Source organism: Hippoglossus stenolepis, chromosome 15 (assembly GCF_022539355.2).
Source record: "Hippoglossus stenolepis isolate QCI-W04-F060 chromosome 15, HSTE1.2, whole genome shotgun sequence".
Taxonomy (NCBI): domain Eukaryota; kingdom Metazoa; phylum Chordata; class Actinopteri; order Pleuronectiformes; family Pleuronectidae; genus Hippoglossus; species Hippoglossus stenolepis.
The window spans coordinates 14,350,196-14,368,740 of record NC_061497.1 but is presented as its reverse complement, the minus strand read 5'-3'; the positions used below and the strand labels follow the sequence as shown (position 1 = coordinate 14,368,740).

The window sequence follows — 18,545 nt, the reverse complement described above, 5'->3', positions numbered from 1 at the left end:
CCGTGAGCCTGCAAATCACCCCCATCTGCTGACTCCTATCTGGACACCTGATACTGGCAGCCGTTTGTGAAAGGAACTGGCACACGCGGAGCCTGCAGGGTTAAAACAAACCAGCGAATGCCACAGTGCAGACGTGCTTAAACAGCACATCCTCCTGCCCCGAAATAGCGCAACAGCAGCAGGAGACCCGCAGCCTGCGAGACACCTAATTGGCCTCCAGGAGAGATACAAACATCTGACAGGCCGCCATTGTTTCTCACTCTTTCTGCTCTGCTCATCGTCCGGTTTTAACTCAGTCGGTTTTGCCTCTAATATTAAAGATTAAAACACACAAGGTGAAGTTCAGAACAGCAGAATCAGAACCTGAACGCCGACATCTGATGACTCACTTAAGCCATGTACGTTTCACTGAAGGAATAAGTGATGGCAGCCTGTGGAGACACAGGGCAGACTTGAGTGCTGGGTGGGAAGCGGGGAAAGGTCTTAAGAATCAATTATCCCAGTTTTATATACAGTGGCAGCTAAGTCTGGTTATATTATTATATTATCAATATCAATATTATATATTGGTTTAAGTTATTGAGGCTGTGCGTTTTTCATGATTTTTTGCATGATGACTTTGGAGGAATTAAATTCAACTTTAATTGTATAGCACCACATCATAACATACATTATCTCAAGGCACTTTAAGGTCGAGAATATTGAGGTTGAATTATAAGGAAACCCATCAGTTCCCACAATGAGCAACCTATTTGGTTATTTGCTCAGTTGCTTCCACCTCCTTTGTATCAAAGCCAGTGGCACAGTAATGAGTCAAACTCTCTGTCCTGTAGTAACCTTAATAAGTCACCCCAGATACACACATGCACACACACACACACACACACACACACACACACACACACACATACACACACACACACACACACACATACACACACATACAGGTCTTTCAGTCCAACCCCGTTGCCTCCTAGAAAGACTGTTGCTTCAGCTGCTGTGACAGAGGAACAGCAGGAAATCTTCATCCCTGCCAGCAAAAAACGCTGACCTTTATCAACATGTGAACTCAAAGACCTCGGAGTTTAATTTGTGGAATGAAAAGCACATCACGCCACGAACACCGAGTTATCGCCGTCGTCCCTGCAGCAGAAACTCATTTGCAGTCGGGCATTTAGCTGATTGGTCTCATGAATGAATGTGCAGTTCACTGATGTCTTTGCTCAAAAATGAGGGATTGTTGGTGTGGTAAGATGGAAACTTGCTGTTCACAGGAAAAAACCTCTAACTACAGATACACTTAGAGAAATAGCAGTGGTGGAGGAAGTACTCAAACATTTTACAAAAATTAAATTACAAAATTGACCCAAGTAAAAGTACGACATTAACTCCTGTACTTTTCTACTGCGGTTTTGATAACTGCTACTTTTTTGTTATGTAGTGATTGCTATATGAAAAATGTACTTAAGTACAGCAACAAAGTAAATGTACTCTGTTACATCACACCACTATAAATAAGGGCATTTAAGTTTTGCTATTGAAAGTTTTAGACCAACAGCAAATACACCTGAGTCTTACATTGTAACTGAGATTAGCAAATAAAGCAGAAGTAAAGGTTTGTTATAAGTTGAGATCAAGCTCCATATTTAGGCCAAACGACAACTGAGCAAGCTCCGTCCAATGACGAAGATCATGAAAGTGGTCAAATGTTCTGGAAGAAACGAGTAAGTGGGCGTTGAGTTAAGTTTTTTTTCTCAGAAGTCAACTTACTCAACATTTTGAAAATGATGGTGAGCACATTTTTAATCCCTTCTCTTTCAAATTATATTTTCAAACATCTTGTCTCTGTTAAGAAGACTCCTCTTCTCCATTTATTTTAGAAAATCTTTTTGTTGTTGTTGTTGATATAATTTCCTTGGATGTCCCTTAAAATATTCTATAACCCTACCTTTCATCTGTCTGTGATGTTTTTGAAACGGAGACGGTATAATTTAGCAACGAAAGTTCAGTATAAAGAAGTATGAATAATACTAATTTAAAGAATATACTCAGCCTTATGAGGTCTATTCACTCACATGGCTTTTCCTACCCCAACTACGCAGATGACACCCAACTAATGCTCTCTTTTCCCCAATCTGAAACACAGGTAGCAGCACGAATCTCTGCTTGTCTGACTGACATCTCTCTGGATGTCTGCACACCATCTGAAAATAAACCTTGACAAAAACGAACTACTTTTCCTTCCAGGGAAAGGCTCTCCCACCCACGACCTGACAATCACCATCGAAAACTGGGTGTGACACTCGACAGTCAACTCTCCTTTACTAACATTGCCTCAACAACCCGTTCCTGTAGATACATGGTGCACAACATCAGGAGAATACGTCCCCTTCTCCCTCAGAAGGCGGCACAGGTTCTGGTCCAGGCTCTGGTCATCTCACGCCTGGCTGGTCTGCCTGCTAGTGCCATCCGACCTCTGCAGCTCATCCAGAATGCAGCAGCTCGACTGGTCTTTAACCACCCTAAATTCACTCAAACTACTCCGCTCCTCCGCTTCCTTCACTGGTTACCGGTGGCTGCCCGCATTCGTTTCAAAACACTAGTACTTGCGTACCGTGCTGCGAATGGATCGGGTCACGTCTACATCCAGGACATGGTCAAACCTTACACCCCAGCCCGTCAGCAGAAAGTCTACACATCTTCCGCCGCAGACTAAAGACACATCTCTTCTGACTACACCTTGGATAAATATATAATATATATATTTAGTAGCACTTATATGGCACTTACATATAGCACTTTGGAGTTTGGCTTTCTTGAAGCAAATTGTAGTTACTTGATTCTTGTTGTTCTGGGTTTGTACCCTCATGGTTGAATGCACTTATTGTACCTAATCTAAAGGAGACAGCAAGCAGCCTAATTCATCTGAAACACAACAGAATCAGGACGGCGTTAAATGTAGGAAATGCCTAAGAATGAAAATGCTGTTGTGGAAAACTTGACGCAGCATCAATATACGTCTAGTTTACAGGAGATGTGAGTTGACACACACACACACACACACACACACACACACACACACACACACACACACACGAGAGAGAGAGAGACTCAGCTGGAGAGCCTGACAGATGTGAAGAGAAAGGGGAACAAAACACAAACTGTATGATATCTCTTACAAAACCTTTAGTGTGCACAATGTGCATGAACAGCTGCATTACAAAAATAAACTTTGTGTACTTGAAGATATCTAAATGTACCTCAGCTGTGAAATGAGCTGCGGTTAGATTTGTGTGTTACATATATGAGCAATAAAATGGACCAAGACATGCAAATGAGATTTTTACATCTTTAAATGTCCATCCACAAGATCTACATTTGCTTTAATTAGATTAAGATGATTCATGTTGATCAGTGTGAGGATCTTAGATCGGTTCACAAAAAAAGGCTGAATTTGCATTGGAATATACTGATTTGTTAAAGTTCTCCCAAAGGTGTAGCGGAGGTGGGAGTTTCAGTGAAATGAGGAAGTGAGTTGTTAAACGCCACATTAACATTGCCACAAATGGCTCAATTGAAGTGAGTGGTGGTGTCCCTGATGAGTGGTGAAAGGCTGGAGGAGCACGCTACCGCAAACATAAAGGAGTAAAATGAGCAAAACCTGAAGAAACATTGGAATTCTGAAACCCTGCTCCTCCTCTACGCGTTTATATCACCTGTACACGAGGCGATGTGCCACTTAGCGGAGGTTGTTCCGTGTGAGCACTGCAGGCCGTGCAGGCAGGAGGGCTTGTGGATGGGACAGCAAGACTTCCTGTGACCTCTGAGGCTTAATAAAGTGGAGGAAACGCGAGCCTCAAGTCCCGCCCCATCAGCCCATCTGAGGGCTGTCACTCGTGATTAGAGTCCAGCGTGGTGAGATTACAGCCTATTAGCACAGAGACAGATGAACAGTAGTAACCTCACTCTACCACAGGCTATTTGAAGACATCCTGCTCGGCTTTTTTTATTCATTTACAGACAGCCGTGTGTGTGTGTGTGTGTGTGTGTGTGTGTGTGTGTGTGTGTGTGTGTGTGTGTGTGTGTGTGTGTGTGTGTGTGTGTGTGTGTGTGTGTGTGTGTGTGTGTGTGTGTGTGTGTGTGTGTGTGTGTGTGTGTGTGTGTGTGTGTGTGTGTGTGTGTGTTGGGTCAGGGGGGCGGATATCACATCACCCTGTGCAAACCAGAGATTACCTTCTCCATTGCCAGATTAAGCTGAGCCAAGCAAGAGGAGAGCACTGAGATGCGTTCCGGCCTAGTTTGGTCCTCGATGGCCTCCGTATCACACCACCCTGAGCTCGACAGACGCTACGCTCGCTCGTCACCACACCCACCGCCCCTCCCTCTCTCCCTCCACCACTCTCTCTTTCACTCTCCTCTCTCTCTGACTCCCTCCCCCACCTATGCCACGCTCATCTTCACCTTCCCTAAATAATACACACCCTCGATGCACGAGGCATGACCAGCCGGCACATGTATGTACAGTAAACAAACGCTGCTTATACACACCAACACAACATGAGGCTGCTCCCTGTCTGATTTGACTATCAAAGTGAGAAGTAGGTAAAGCAGGTTCAACAACACACATTATTTTTCCACTTATTTGAGATTACTTTTTGGATAAAGATAGAAAAGATAATAGATTTTATATAATAAATATTCAACTTTGTTTTTCTTTTGAATGTCCTGTACTGAGTAAATTACATAAATAAAAAGGGAAACCACTTTTGTTAAACTGGTCCACAATGTGCATCCTGTCATAGATCTTCATCATTTTTAAAGGTATGACTCCAAAACAGGCCGACAACGATGAAAGCTGCTCTCTCCACATTATTAGTTTTTCGAGGAATTAAGATAAAGTTTGTCTTTTCTGCAGTCAAACTATGACAATTTATGATTAGATTATGCTTTTTGAGGGGTTCTCTCATTTCCCTGAGGGTCATTTATTGTAATGAAGAAGCAAACAAAACTGAGGATTTTTATCCAAAAGGAGCTGGATGATAAAACCAAACAACAACGTACATCACTTGGAGGACGGACCGATCTATAAGAGAACTATTTAAGTACAGGTTAGAGGCAGACGGACCTGGTTCAGCACTTTAGGTCGAGCCATTACTGCCCAGCATCCCACAATATGGAACAGGATGTGTTGAATGCTGAAACAGCAATAAGCCACTCAGAGGAATTTGGATCTGGCTGCTAACATTGATTACACTGGGAGCTGAGACCTTTGTGTTGTGTGTATGTAAAGTCACATCTCTGACTCGGAGTTCTAACTAAACACACTCGCCTCCTAACACTCAGATAGATATCGATTAGAGAGCAGGAACGACTTAACGCTCAACATGTATCCTGTTGTATTAAAACAAAATGATCTCAAGAGGTTATCTCATGACAACAATTTTCTATATTTTGGATTTTCTTTTGCCATTACTTTTAAATGATGTTGTATAATTTTATCTGCTCTCTGATTTGGTGCCTCTGATTTTAAATGACATTGCATTTATTAGCTTTTTGCCTTTGATATTTTGTATAAATTGTTTTTCTTTGTGAAACACTTTGTAACATCTGTTTTGAAAAGTGCTACATGAATAAAGTTATCATTTTTATATATTCATTATTAGTATAATAATGAATATATAGGTTTGCCCATTACTTTAACACATATAATCATTTTCTTGTTTTTGCCAAAGGGCTGATCAAAGCCACCACAATTCTTTAAATAAACATTAGTCAAAAGTGTCATAAATCTCCACAAAGGGTCCCGTGTGGCTTTAACGTAGTCGGCAATTTATTCAGCCCAACAATTCCATCTGTTTTAACAACGTCAGGCCTCAATTTGGATTAGCTAGGCTAGCAGTTATTAAATATGCAACACCTGCAACCCTGTAACAGGAACTTTTAATATTAATGAACCAACCAAAACCCCAACTGTTACCGGTTGTTCGTCCCTTAGCAACCAGGCATGCGGTGCAGCTGCTGCTGAAAACCTATCCTCTTTTGGAAGAAAGGAACGAAACAAAGCCCTGTTTGCCATTCGAATTTAGCCGGACATGGAAGCAACCACCACGCTCCACTGAAAGACAACGAGGATTTTACACATCGCGTATAAACCCAAGGTCTACATTGTGCCTTATAGAGCTTTGACAGCCTGGAGGGGAGTGGTACACAGGGGGTCTGGGTGGTGTCGGCTCATACAGCAGGAGCATGGCGCCTCATCCCTCCGGTTTGCCGGTAGGCCGCAGGATTTTCAGCACCCCCTCTCTCGTGGACAGCTCCGTCCAATCAGCCGCGGCCGTCTGAAAACACGTCATCCTCCCTCATCCTCCCTCCCCCTCCATCACTGAGACATGGCGGAGGACATCACAGTCGAAACGCTGAGTTTTCACAACCGGCAAACACGACGAGCCACACTTTGATTAGAAGTACAGAGGGATCATGGTCCCATTAAACATGATCCATAATGAAGAGACGGGTTGGTTGTGAGATGTGCGCTAACGGAGAGGGGGGTGTTGAAATGACGTGTGTCCGGTTTTCACGCACAATGTCACACGACCTTAGCATCAGGCCGGCATCACATGCACACGGCATTTCTTTGAATTAAACCTCGTTTGGCTCTGAACGAGAACAAGCTTTACTTTCTCCGGTGGTTGGAGTCAACGTTAAAACACAAACTCAGAAATAAAACCTGTGATCTGCAGAATGACCCACATGCACGCGTTCAGCTGCATGGCCACATTCTGATTAAGAGGTAACCCCCGACCTGAAAGCAGCCCTCCGTGTCGCCCCCAATAAGGGGTTCACAGAGCAGGGATTCAAACACTGTAGATGCTGAGGCCCCTTCACACTGGGGTGTTGCATCGGTGTCGGCTGCACGTGTAGTCTGATAAATTAAAAAAAATGTCACCGGCGTCATTAGGGCGCAAGGCAGCAGAGCGCCCACTCTAGCCTTTGCGCACAGATTAAGAGCCCAATATGTATGGACAGAGAGGAAAAGGCACATATACCCAGGGCCTTTAGTGAAAGGCAAATACAAGAAATAAAGGCCGGCAATGAATGAGACACAAAGCGGCTCCATCCATCCATCCATCCCCTGCGAGACAGCAGGTGCATCGCCCTCAGACCGGGGCCCGGCGATGAATCATGGAAAGCGCAATGCAAAAAAAAAAACCTGCACGACTCACCTAAAATAATCCAGAGCGACCCAGAGACCAACACGAAAGCGAGCATGTCTTTCTCATTGAGTCAGCTGTCCCGGTGCAGGAGCGGCTCAGAACTGCAGCATCGACTCTGCAGCAAGTCGCCGACAATCTGGGAGATTAAGGAGGAGGGAGGGGATGAGAGGGGAGGAGGAGGAGGAGGAGGAGGAGGAGGAGAGAGGAGAGAGGGGGGGAGACACAGCACATCAGTGGGAGAGCGGAGCAGTGGGGACGGCGGCGTCCAGCAGGGGTGGTTTATTCCTATTCTTTTCTTTTTTTTTGTAACTGTGCAGCTTTCGCCCGAGAGAAAAAAAACCCAAAACGTGTTGTCTGAAGAAACAGACCCCCGGCGGATTACTGAAGCATCCCGTCCTCTCCCGGTGGATGTTTCCACCTTCACCCAGTTGGCTGCTGCGCAATCGCACGACACCCCATGCTGAAACCGAAGGGCTCATAGGGGAGATGCGACGCCAAGGTTACCTGGGGATGGAATTAAAACTATTCTGGCGGCTGACCTGAAAACCTACAGTCTTATTTTAATTCTCATCATTTTACTGGGATATAATAATTCCCGGAACCTGTCCCTGAAATCTATGTGCATTCAATTTGATTGTTATGTGCAGCCAAAGATAAAGTTAGTGCAAGCAAAGCATGTCTCTGCACATTTGCATATAGATACATGTATTTTAAATGTTGACTTGTTTCAGGCGGGCCTTCCTACATCACACCACTCAGCCTCCACATCCCAGCTTTGACACGGGGTAACTTTGCGTCACGGTCACGTGGTACAACAAGACACTCCCAGTGAACTAAAGTAACCTTGAGAAAGGCTGAGGAAGTGACGGAGGGAGTGACTACATGCATGAGGCACACACACACACACACAAAATTCATGTGTGTATGTTGGTGTTTTGTGCAGCAGGGAAATCACTGTGTGGCTCACAGGAACTTCTGTGGTGACATTTCAAATTGGCCAATGTTATCTCAAGCACCTTCAGGCCGACATGTGAATGCTACGCAAATGATGATTTCTGGACTGGCTGTGCTGAATTTTATTCTAATAATAATAATTATATTCGACTCTTCTGTCTGTAGAATGAATTGAAATTTCATCCAACAACTATATAATTGTAAAAAAAAAGCATTTGAGTGCAACAACAGGCAAATTTGTCAGACTATTTATTGTATAAAGTCGGTCAAAAGTTATATAGTTGCCCCAGCTATTAATTAAAACTCCTTGAGTGTCTACAGAAGTGGCTAACGTGTGGACTGACTTATGTGCTGCTGTCACGTGACTCACTTTAAAACGGGTCATTTGCCAGGATGTTTAATCTGTCACTTGCAGCTGTGCCACCCTCGACCTTCCTGCTCTTCTTTTTCATCTCGGATTCCCCCGCCGAGAAAACAGACAAGTGGCAAAGAGTTGCCCTGTGTGTAGAGACAAATAGTCCCGATGTTCGTTGATGGCGGAGGGAGTACGAGTGGTCAAACTGAAGGAGGGGGGAATTACATATTACAAACTGGGGGAGGCCTTTTAATCTCAAATTGTGGGTCAATCTTGAACCTGCAGTTTACCTGTGATCTGCCAGGAGGAGACAAGGAGAGTGAATGTTCCCCACCACCACCCCTCCACACCAAACCTGACACTAAGCAGACATGTTGCTGAGCTAGCAGCATGTTAGCTACCACAGGCTAACCACAACAAACAACACTGAAGAAACACTGCAGCGTGGAGGGATGCAAGGAAGAGAATGTGTCCGTGCACATTCCTCCTAAGAACGTTACTGTTTCGAGACCAGCGGTTACGCTTTATTTCTTCTGACGTCCCGTGTCGCTGTGCTCACTACGGAGTCTACGTTACTCTGTATTGAAACTCCGTACTGTAACTCTGAACGTTACTCCTACTTTGGCCGACTGTCCTGCTAAAACTTGAACAAACATGAGGATGGTGTAACCTACCATTCAGAAACATCCTGCTGTAACCGACTGTAATAGCTGCAAACATAACGTGACTTTCAGCTGTGTTTACCAGAGAGAGTCAATGCACCAGAATGAGAACTGTGATGGGCCTGGTCGCGTGTCACTCAAAGTGCAGTTACACAATCAGAGGAGGGGCTCAAGAGGCAGGTGAAAACAGCCTGTTCTGTCTGCAGCTCCAGAGAGAGGCAGAAGAGAGGACATGGAAATACACATTGCAGCAGTTTTTTCAACTTTAAACCACTGATATATCATCTTAGGGGACCAATACCTCAAATTAAATCCCAGAAAGGTGTAAAATATGGGCCCTTTAAGGTCAGTGGCCATAAAGGGAGAAATAACAGATGACTTTTCCATGACAGGATGGTAAAGAATTAAGGATTTCTTATATTTTAAGTTCAATAGGTCAAATTCTTTCCTGCAAACATTTGCAAGTTAGCATTAAAAACAAAATACAGCAGATGAAAATATCATTATTCTTGCAGGTATGAGTTTGTAAACCAAAAGACTGGATCAAAACTACAATTAACAGTTCATCCTGAGGTGGGTGGGGGGGTGCAGGGGCATGAATGTCTGCACCAAATTTGATGTCTCTTATGTCTTTTAAAACCATTAATGATGACGTCATGGTGGCACCAACATCTCCAAGGTCTCTGATTACATACGTTTTTACGCTTTATCCTCTGGACGCCACGAATGTCAGTATAAAAATGTCATGCCCGTCCATCAAACAGATGTCCATATTTCCCAAAGTGGAACAAATTGTACGATTTTAGATTTCAGACACACCAAGGCAGGTGGGTGCAGTGAAGATCTCTGCCTGCAGATGGACAGGCAGAACTCAAAACACATGAGAAACAGAAGGGAGCAGAAGCACGAGGAACAATAACACGCAACATGAGGTGTAACACAACAGAGCTGAGCAGACAATCTGACAAAGAGGGAGCGCAGAGACTAGTTGTGCGTTCGTGTGGTGTCCGAATTATCGCAAGAATTAGTTCATGACAAGGAAAATTCCCTTTAACAAGTCAGAAAAACTACGGCGAAAAAATTGGTAGATGAGATGCTGACGTCCCCACATATAAATTAATTAACATAGTTTTACTATAACCTCTAATAAGTAGCTTCTAATTGCTTTTTTTCAATTCCAAACTGCATGTCCATCCCTCTCAAAGGCCCAACAACAGACTTTTTTATGCTAAAAATGCATATGATTAAAATTATGAACATATCGGTAACTCCTGACCCTGTTTCTTTGCTCTATGTTATTATGTAAATATTGCTGCCAAGTATTGTTTTTAACGCTTAATATAGTTCAAATACTTCAGTTTCCGAGATGCACGTTCACAGCGGGTTCACAAGACGGCAGGTGAAACACGTGAAGTGAAGACAAAGACAGGAAGTAAAATAAAACAACTGACACTCAAGGTTAGTGATATAAAAATAAAACAGGAAATCATAAGAGTCCAATGAATCATCTCAGAGGGGCGGATCGTGACACCGTGAATTTATCTGGGCATTCGATGAAAAACATCAAAAAATTAGAGCTAAGAAATGATAATGTTGTAATATGATGATTGTATTTAGAAATTCACAGTCTATGAGCAATCAAACAGAAAGATCCTGTAGGGGAGTGATTTGTGTAAAGAGCAGCCGGAGACAGGGAATTAAGACAAAAAAGGATGACATTGACAACAACCTGTCCGTCTGCTTCTGGTTTCTTTATCTTTCTGTGTTTAAGACATATTTACAGCACTGAAAATAAGATACAGACGCCACAAGCATGACCCAGTGACCCTCTCTCTCCTCTCCCAGGGAGGGTGACATCTTTATGGCTGATCTGTTAATCATTCACCATGAATGAAACACACACAGAACTAACTAACCTAAAACCTAGATCAACAGTTCCGGAATATGTAGTTACAAAAGAAACTTCTACTTTTCACACCTCCCTTTCCACCAGGTTGCAGTGTTATTGCAGGCTATCTAACAAGGGCTTGGACCTGATCCAGTGTCAGTGAGCTGTCAAAGCAGATGGTCCGGGGAGGTGGGGGGTTGGATGCTCAAGCGGCTTGCCTCATGCCAAAGCCTCAAACTACTGCCTTATCCTTGCAGGTGGCCTAAATAATCGCCATTACCCTCGCCGTGTGCACGGAGAGTGAAAAAAGTGTGAGGGAACTTGTCACTGCAGGTCTGAAAACACCCGGGAAGCCGTTTAACCCGGGATGGCGTAAAGTCAATGACCCCTGGCGTTAGACTGAAAGGTATATCCCAGGATTAGGTGAGGTAGTAAATAAAGTCAATTTAGGTTGAAACGTGAAAGTGGAGAGGAGGCTGCTTATCTCTCGCTGTCAGTTACAGAGGATATAGTCGTATGGTTGACGGATTCCTGAACGGTCCTCAGGCAAAGCTTCAGGGGCCCAAGAGGTTATTGTCAGAGAGTCATTATTTGCATGTGCCCTATTGTCTCATATCTGTCCAAAGTTAAATGTACAGGTTTAAAACGAGAATGGACAACATTAAATATATGAAAATGTGATTGCTGGATATGGTTGAAGACATAAATATATTAAAGAAAATGACAGATACATTTCAATCAGTTAAATGCAACACCTGTATGAGTCTAGACCTCCAATAATAGATTTATGAACTTTTTAGCTTCTATTACCTTAAAATGAAGCAACGTCTATGTGTCAAAGGGCTAAAACATAGAGTGTATATAAAGATGGACGACATGACAGCTCCTCAAATGTGAAGCCAAAGCTCCTCAATAGTGGCTGGCTGCAGTTTTGGTCATAAGCCCTGCCTCCTCCATGTTAGCAGATAGAACATGGGTCATTTTAGGAAGTTCTTATCACATTGATGGAGGTCAAAGTTTTTTTCCAGAAAGTTTGGTTTTAAGAAGTAATTCTGCGCTGTATAAGAATCGGGTGAAACGCCATGATTGACAGCTGAGACTGAACTCGCCATTGGTCGAGTGCATGTACCACTGATGTCATCATGGCAGTGTTCTTATCCGGGATATATTGGCTTCATTTCTGAATACTGGGAGGAAGTGGACATGCAGTGTCAATCTATAACCTGTAGGGACAAAACAATGTAGTATTTTGTTAGAGCAAATGTGATTATAATAAAAAAAAAGTACTCAAATTGAATAATTGTTCAGAAGAAATGTTGCTTATGTGATATCAAATATCCATCCATCCATCTCAGTTACACCTGCTCTGCATCAGCCACTGAGCACGTCTGGTGTTTCTCTCACGCTGTCATCCCTCCATCATGTGTCAGTTCAAACACTAACAGGGTGGAGGACCGGGATGATTTCCCCCTGAAAATCCAAGTGTCTGTCTTCGCTGGGGAAACTCCACCAAATATTCGCCAGTAAAAACTCCGCTGGAAAAATCCCTCCCATTCCCTCTCCCTTTCCCTTCCCCTCTCCCTCTCCCACTCAGTCACACGCTCGGGCATAACACCCAAGGAGCGCGCCAACGACACTCCGCACCACGCGGGATGTCCCTACATGGACCGGGACTAGCTGCGACAGCACCTATGTGGGGTTTCCCTCATTCCCATTGGGAATATGAGCCATGTGCGCTTGTTAGATATTATAACACGAAGCTGCTGCAGCACGGAGGGAAAGCCACGAGAATTCTAATGAAATAAGATGAAAACATCAGGGTATCTGCATGTGCATCATTCCCTGTCATTTACGCATCGTTCATTGTTTTCAATTTACGAGCAGATAAGAACGATCGCGTGCGTAAAAACCTTTGCGTCCTGTCATGGTCTGTTTCCGGGTCCCTCGCTGCTGCTGCTGCTGCTGCTGCTGCTCCAAACACTGTGACAGGCAGCATGGCCCACTTTAATCACTGTAAAACGCTGCCTCCTACCTGCGACTGAAATTATTGCACCATTTCTTGTAAACGCCTGGTTTCTCCGCTGGGTTGCAGTTTATACTAAAGGGCCGGTCCCCTGCACAATGAGCACATGTTTATCCTGCGAGGCTAACTTTGGCACCTGGAGCAATGAAGGCGCGTGGGTGTGTGTGTGTGTGTGTGTGGAGGACTTGCGTTCCTGGGAGTTCATTGGAAAGTTCATGTGCACATTCTTGTTGTCATGATAATGGACTTATCACTGCTACTAAAGTGAAAAAGTTGTTATCAAGACTTTTTTTTTCATTGCAACGTGTAAAACACCTTGTGTAACTTTGTTCTAAAAGGTGCTGCACAAATAAAGTTTATGACTATATACAATGATGTATGGTACAACATTTAACAACAAACCTGTAATGCTTCGATATTTCATTTCATTTCAGTAAATGACAGCATTAACAAAACGTGCAAAGCTGTGACCCTTTGCTGCAAATATTGCAATAATCAGAGGTGCCACATGTTAAATATGTGCAGAGGGACAGTCATTAAAGTATGAGGGTCTACGTGCAGAAAGCACCCAGAGCTCATGTTTTGCCGAGCACTTCCTCTTTGCTCACAACGGCATGATTTCTTGTAAATGGTTGAGGCTCTGAATTGAAGTACCAGCAGCGCATGCGCTATTCCACTGTAAAAAGTGATTTCCAGTTAAACCTTTTCTGCCTCACAACATGCACACACACTTTATTTACGAAAGGAATAAGCCTGTCATGAATAAACTTGTAGCAGCAATAACTTGAGCTGCTGTCGTATGAAGAATTTATGAATTTTCCTCCACGCTCCGTGAAAGAAATTTGATTTTTAGGTGACGTGTGCGCGCCGGGTGTGGACACCTTTTGCAGTGCGCACATGGGGAAAACCCGCCGCAGCTTCGTGTATAAATAGTGGCTGCGCCGTTATCAATAGCTTGTGTTCACTTCTGACCAGGAAGAGTCTGCAAGAGGAAAACACAAAGACAAGATCAAGAGAAGAAGGGAAGATTATCTGGAGAAAACTTACTCCAACCGGACAATAGCTTTTGCGCATTCCCTCTTACGGATAATACAACAACAAATACTGTAAGTGATCTTACACTAATTCAAGACTTTATTTTACACCGAATGCCTCATACTGCAATATCTTTTACTGTTCTACTGAGAACAGATATCACAGATCATGTCTTGGATAACGTCTTCAGCCTTAATACATCATGCAGAAACCCTAATGTTTTACTATTGTGAATGTGCCATTCACAATAATCAAGAGTTTGGGTAGTTTAACTCTCGCGTATTCACAGAAGTTGATTAAGTGATTTTTTTTTTAAAGAAAATATTTGTGTTGTATGAATGCAGATGTGCACGAAGGCGATGTGCGCTCTCCCCAGCGCGGGGGATCAGTTTGGCGCACGTCTCCAAACGCCTCCTGCCTTGATACAAGTTCTACAACGTTTCATGTCAACCGGTAACACAGCTTAAATAGAGCGCGCAAATTTGAAACTTCGTTTCGAGACAAAACCCATAAAAATACAATCAGGAAGTTACTTTTTTTTTTAATCCTGTTCGACCCTTCATTACGTCGACTCCCACGCGTAAACGCCCGCTCATGCGCCCCTGCGTGCCCCGGCCATGAACTCTACTCAACCTCCTGCATGCGCGTAAAACAGCAGGCTCCTTACTGTAAAACATACTCACGCACGCACCGCAGACACACACACACACACACACACACACACACACACACACACACACACACACACACACACACACACAGCATTCCTCGTTTATCTAAAGACTTCTCCTCTCTGCTGCGTATTTTAGGCGAACATGCCTGTCTCCAGAATGAGGATGAGGCCGTGGCTGGAGAAGATGATCGAGTCCAACACCGTCTCGGGGCTGAATTGGGTTGACAAGGTAAGAGGTCGATTTCCTCAAGCAGTACATGAGTCGTTCAAACGGTCCTCACAAAAAAAAACTCTTCATGTGGGAAGTGATATCTGCAGGGCTCAACGTGTCTTAATTATGTAAAGTTCCTCGCTCCATATTTGCATGTTACTCTCAGCAGCTTTGTTTTTGGTGGCAGTAAGTGTGACTTTCAACACTGACAGTTTGACACCCACTGGTACATCAAACTGATGAAAATAGGTCAGGAGTGAGACAGAGATCAAATTAAACTAAGTTTGGTGTCTTTCTCACAGATGTCCGCATAGTCTTATGTGTGCCAAGGAAATGAGAGAAAAAAGAATCACTTAAAATCTCTTCCAAACACAACAAACAAAATTTTTTTGCGTCAGAGTATTTTGTTTCCTAAAGTGGCTACGACAGATAGAAAACAGTATTCTATGAGTTACAGTAGATGCTCAGTCTAAGTGGCAACCTCTTGTTTTAATATTTTCTTTGTTGAACGTGTGTCCACTCTGTTACCAAAACAGTGTGTCCTTTTGTATTTTCCAGGACCAGAAAATGTTCTGCATTCCCTGGAAACATGCGGCTCGGCACGGCTGGGAGATGGACAAGGACGCCTCTCTGTTCAAAATGTGGGCCATCCACACCGGTGAGCAACATACACACTGTCTACAAATAAAGAAACAGAACATTTGACTTTGTTTTTAAAAGAATGTATGAAAGTGACTGAACAAAGTTCATCCTGCAGGGAAGTACACTAATGGCCAGAACACCGACCCAAAGACGTGGAAAGCCAACTTCCGCTGCGCGATGAACTCGCTGCCTGACATTGAGGAGGTGAAAGACAAGAGCATCCACAAGGGCCAACAAGCCGTGCGCGTCTTCAAGATGCTGCCTGTCACCCCAAAGTCTGGAGGTGAGTCAACCGACAGGAAGTGAGCGAGCGATTTGTGCTCAGCATCTGCTGCATGCTGATCAGTTTGTACTACAGTTTAAGAGGTCAACCAACCAAACTGTTTTTTTCCTTCATCCACACAGATAAACATAGAAAATCAAAGGACAAAAAGCCGAGGAGGAAGGTAAATACATATTTGACTTCAAATGATGATATTATTGTAATGTGTTGGTGCAGCAGCTAAATATACAACTTGTGCAACTGTAGGAATGTCCTAAATCTGTCTTGCTTTTATGTCTCTGTCGAACCAGATGGTCAAGATAGAGGAAGACACAGACTACAGCGATACTCAGTCGCCCGTGGATGTGTCAATGATGGAAGAGTCCACCCAGGAGAACACGGTCGACAGTACGGTGCAGACAGAGCATCAAGGTGAGGAATAAAACTGGCGGGATAATGTCCTCCGGTCGAAACACTACAGTGAGCAGGGAAAGCTGGAGAACTGGAGCAGGTCGTGTATTTAACGCTGCTGTTTGTTTGCAGTTTGTGGATTGGAATTTTCGGCCCCCGACTGGGCTTTATCACTCGAGGTCGAGACAGAGACCTTTTCAAGCAACTTTTGCCAGAGATTTCAAGTTTCACCCGACCACAGCCCCGGTAAGACATCGACCCAATAAATGGTTAAAGATTAACCCAAGTAGCCTGAAATCAGGTAAATTCAATCATCACCATACTCATGTCCTCTCCCTTCTCTCTCCCTCTCTCTCTTCGATGTGAACTTCTAGATTACAGCTATTCCGACGACATTATTGAGGTAAGCATGGCCTTCAGCTCCAACTCTTAATAGTAATGCAGTTTTCATTGACAGGAATACCCATGTTTGTTTTACTCTGCCCATTAGGCCTGTACAATAATAATAATAATGATAATATCATTAAACCATGAGATTGATTGTTAAAAGAAGTGGTACAAAACGTAGCTGTACTCAGTCCAGTGTTGCTCTTTCAGATTTGCAAGCAACTGGAGAGAGACTCAAACTTGTATCCGAGCAGTTTAGACGCCATGGGGTTCCTGAGCAATGAAGCGTGCACCAGTCCAGGGAGCCATTGGAGTGACGCTTCCTCAGGTAAATGTTGCAACGGTCTCTAAGATAATCCACACTTCACTAAAAGCTAAATTTGATACATATTGTTAGCTAAGGTAAATAAAAGCCATCTCTCCTTGAAATGTTTAAGCAATTGTTTATTGTTTTAGTGGTTCTGACTTTTAGTCCCCATTAAGGGTCATAAACACTGGATCCTATATTTCCCATCATCCCAACTAACAGCACCCATTGTTAGACCCTCTCTCCGTCATTCTCCTTCAACACACTGACCTTGTGTTTCCTGTTTGTTTCACAGCCGACGATTTAGACGAGATGCCACATTACACAAATTTGTCGTCAGACATTCCCACGGACGACCCCTGGAACGTGCTTTGCCATCAGATGACCTCCATGCTCTGATTGTCCCAGGACAGGACAGGACAGGGCAATGCTTTGACACTGAACTTTAAAGGCTCCTCCTGACCACCACCCTCCCTCATCCTCTCTGTCGAATCTCCCGTCATCCCCCCTCCAGTCTGTGACAGGCGGCGTCCACACTTTAAGCTAAAGCACGGACCCCTCCCTCCCTTCCTCCTCCAACCCAACCGTGCGCGCCGCGTGTCTGACGATCAACGCCAGCTCCGAGAGCCTCCCTGATCTCCCTCAACCTTTATGTGAAGTTATGAAGAGAGGATGTGACGTGCACTGCTGTTAAAGGACTTGCTGCCCATTATCGATGTTTTTGGCTGGTTCAACACATCTGTGATGCTCAGTAATAATAGTAATAGCCTGGACATCTTACTCAGCTATTAATACATGCTCACCAATACTTTACCTTGGAAAATAAAAAGGCTTTAACATGCAGTTCACTTAACATGAAACAGGATATAAATGTATGGTGTAAAATAAATTTTTAAAGTTTCTTTCCGTTAGTGAGTGAATATTAGTGAAAAGGATGATAAGGTGTCTTGTCAATCTGTCTTCTCAATCAATCCTCTCAACTTCTGGTAAAATCCCTTCTTCATAATCTTGCAGCTGTTTTACTTAAAGCAGTAGTAAATGGTTTCTGTAAATACCTGTTTTTGTGTGTGTGAGAGTTTTTATACAATAAATAAAAAATATTGTAAATATTGGAATGAATATGACTTCTCGTTTTTAATTTGTCATGTATGCTTTATTGATTTAAAATTAATTTACTTTTGTCCACTCGAAAACTCTTCAAACAAATCCAATACAAACACAAAAGAGCAGGTTATTACCCAACTGTAGAGAACACAAGTTATTCTGTAAATGGGCAGTAAATGCTGTTAAAGATTCACCGCTTGTGTTTGATTATTATTCAAAAGATATTCCTTTTTCCTTCCTTATTTGGATTTCCCCCAAGAATCCCCACACCTTCTGAGGAAATAGAGTCGTTGCACAACATGCACACTTTAATAGCAACACAATACTTACACTATCTGTGCTGTCAAAACAGACTCAGTTCTAAACGTGCCTGCTCTTAGTCCTGCATGTGTTAATGCTCCCGGGCTACTTCACAAT

General features: G+C 43.5%; 2 protein-coding genes across 5 annotated transcripts in view; one reads left to right on the top strand and one right to left on the bottom strand.

Moving 5' to 3' along the window:
- Positions 1-13,066, bottom strand: part of acsl6 (acyl-CoA synthetase long chain family member 6) — a 40,218-nt gene extending 27,152 nt beyond the window's left edge. Inside the window, exons 1-2 of one of the 3 annotated variants that reach the window (XM_035177923.2) lie at positions 12,984-13,066; positions 7,224-7,350 (exon numbers count right to left, since the gene is read on the bottom strand). In XM_035177923.2, the coding sequence (XP_035033814.1) occupies positions 7,224-7,269 (46 nt within the window). In that variant the 5' untranslated portion in view covers positions 7,270-7,350; positions 12,984-13,066. Of the gene's footprint in view, positions 1-3,716; positions 3,929-7,223; positions 7,351-12,434; positions 12,623-12,983 lie in introns of those variants that run through there. The other 2 variants (XM_035177924.2, XM_035177925.2) reach the window with 2 other exon arrangements.
- Positions 13,067-14,031: 965 nt separating this feature from the next.
- Positions 14,032-18,143, top strand: irf1b (interferon regulatory factor 1b). Of its 2 annotated transcripts, XM_035177926.1 has the most exons (10): positions 14,034-14,202; positions 14,941-15,033; positions 15,574-15,673; positions 15,773-15,940; positions 16,063-16,103; positions 16,231-16,351; positions 16,463-16,576; positions 16,705-16,733; positions 16,928-17,045; positions 17,320-18,143. In XM_035177926.1, exons 2-10 carry the CDS (start codon positions 14,947-14,949, stop codon positions 17,421-17,423), a joined length of 882 nt encoding a protein of 293 aa, XP_035033817.1. In that variant the 5' UTR covers positions 14,034-14,202; positions 14,941-14,946; the 3' UTR covers positions 17,424-18,143. The 2 variants fall into 2 exon arrangements, with proteins under 2 accessions (XP_035033818.1, XP_035033817.1); XM_035177927.1 differs by lacking the exon at positions 16,928-17,045 and having other exon boundaries at positions 14,032-14,202.
- The last annotated feature ends 402 nt before the right edge of the window (positions 18,144-18,545 follow it).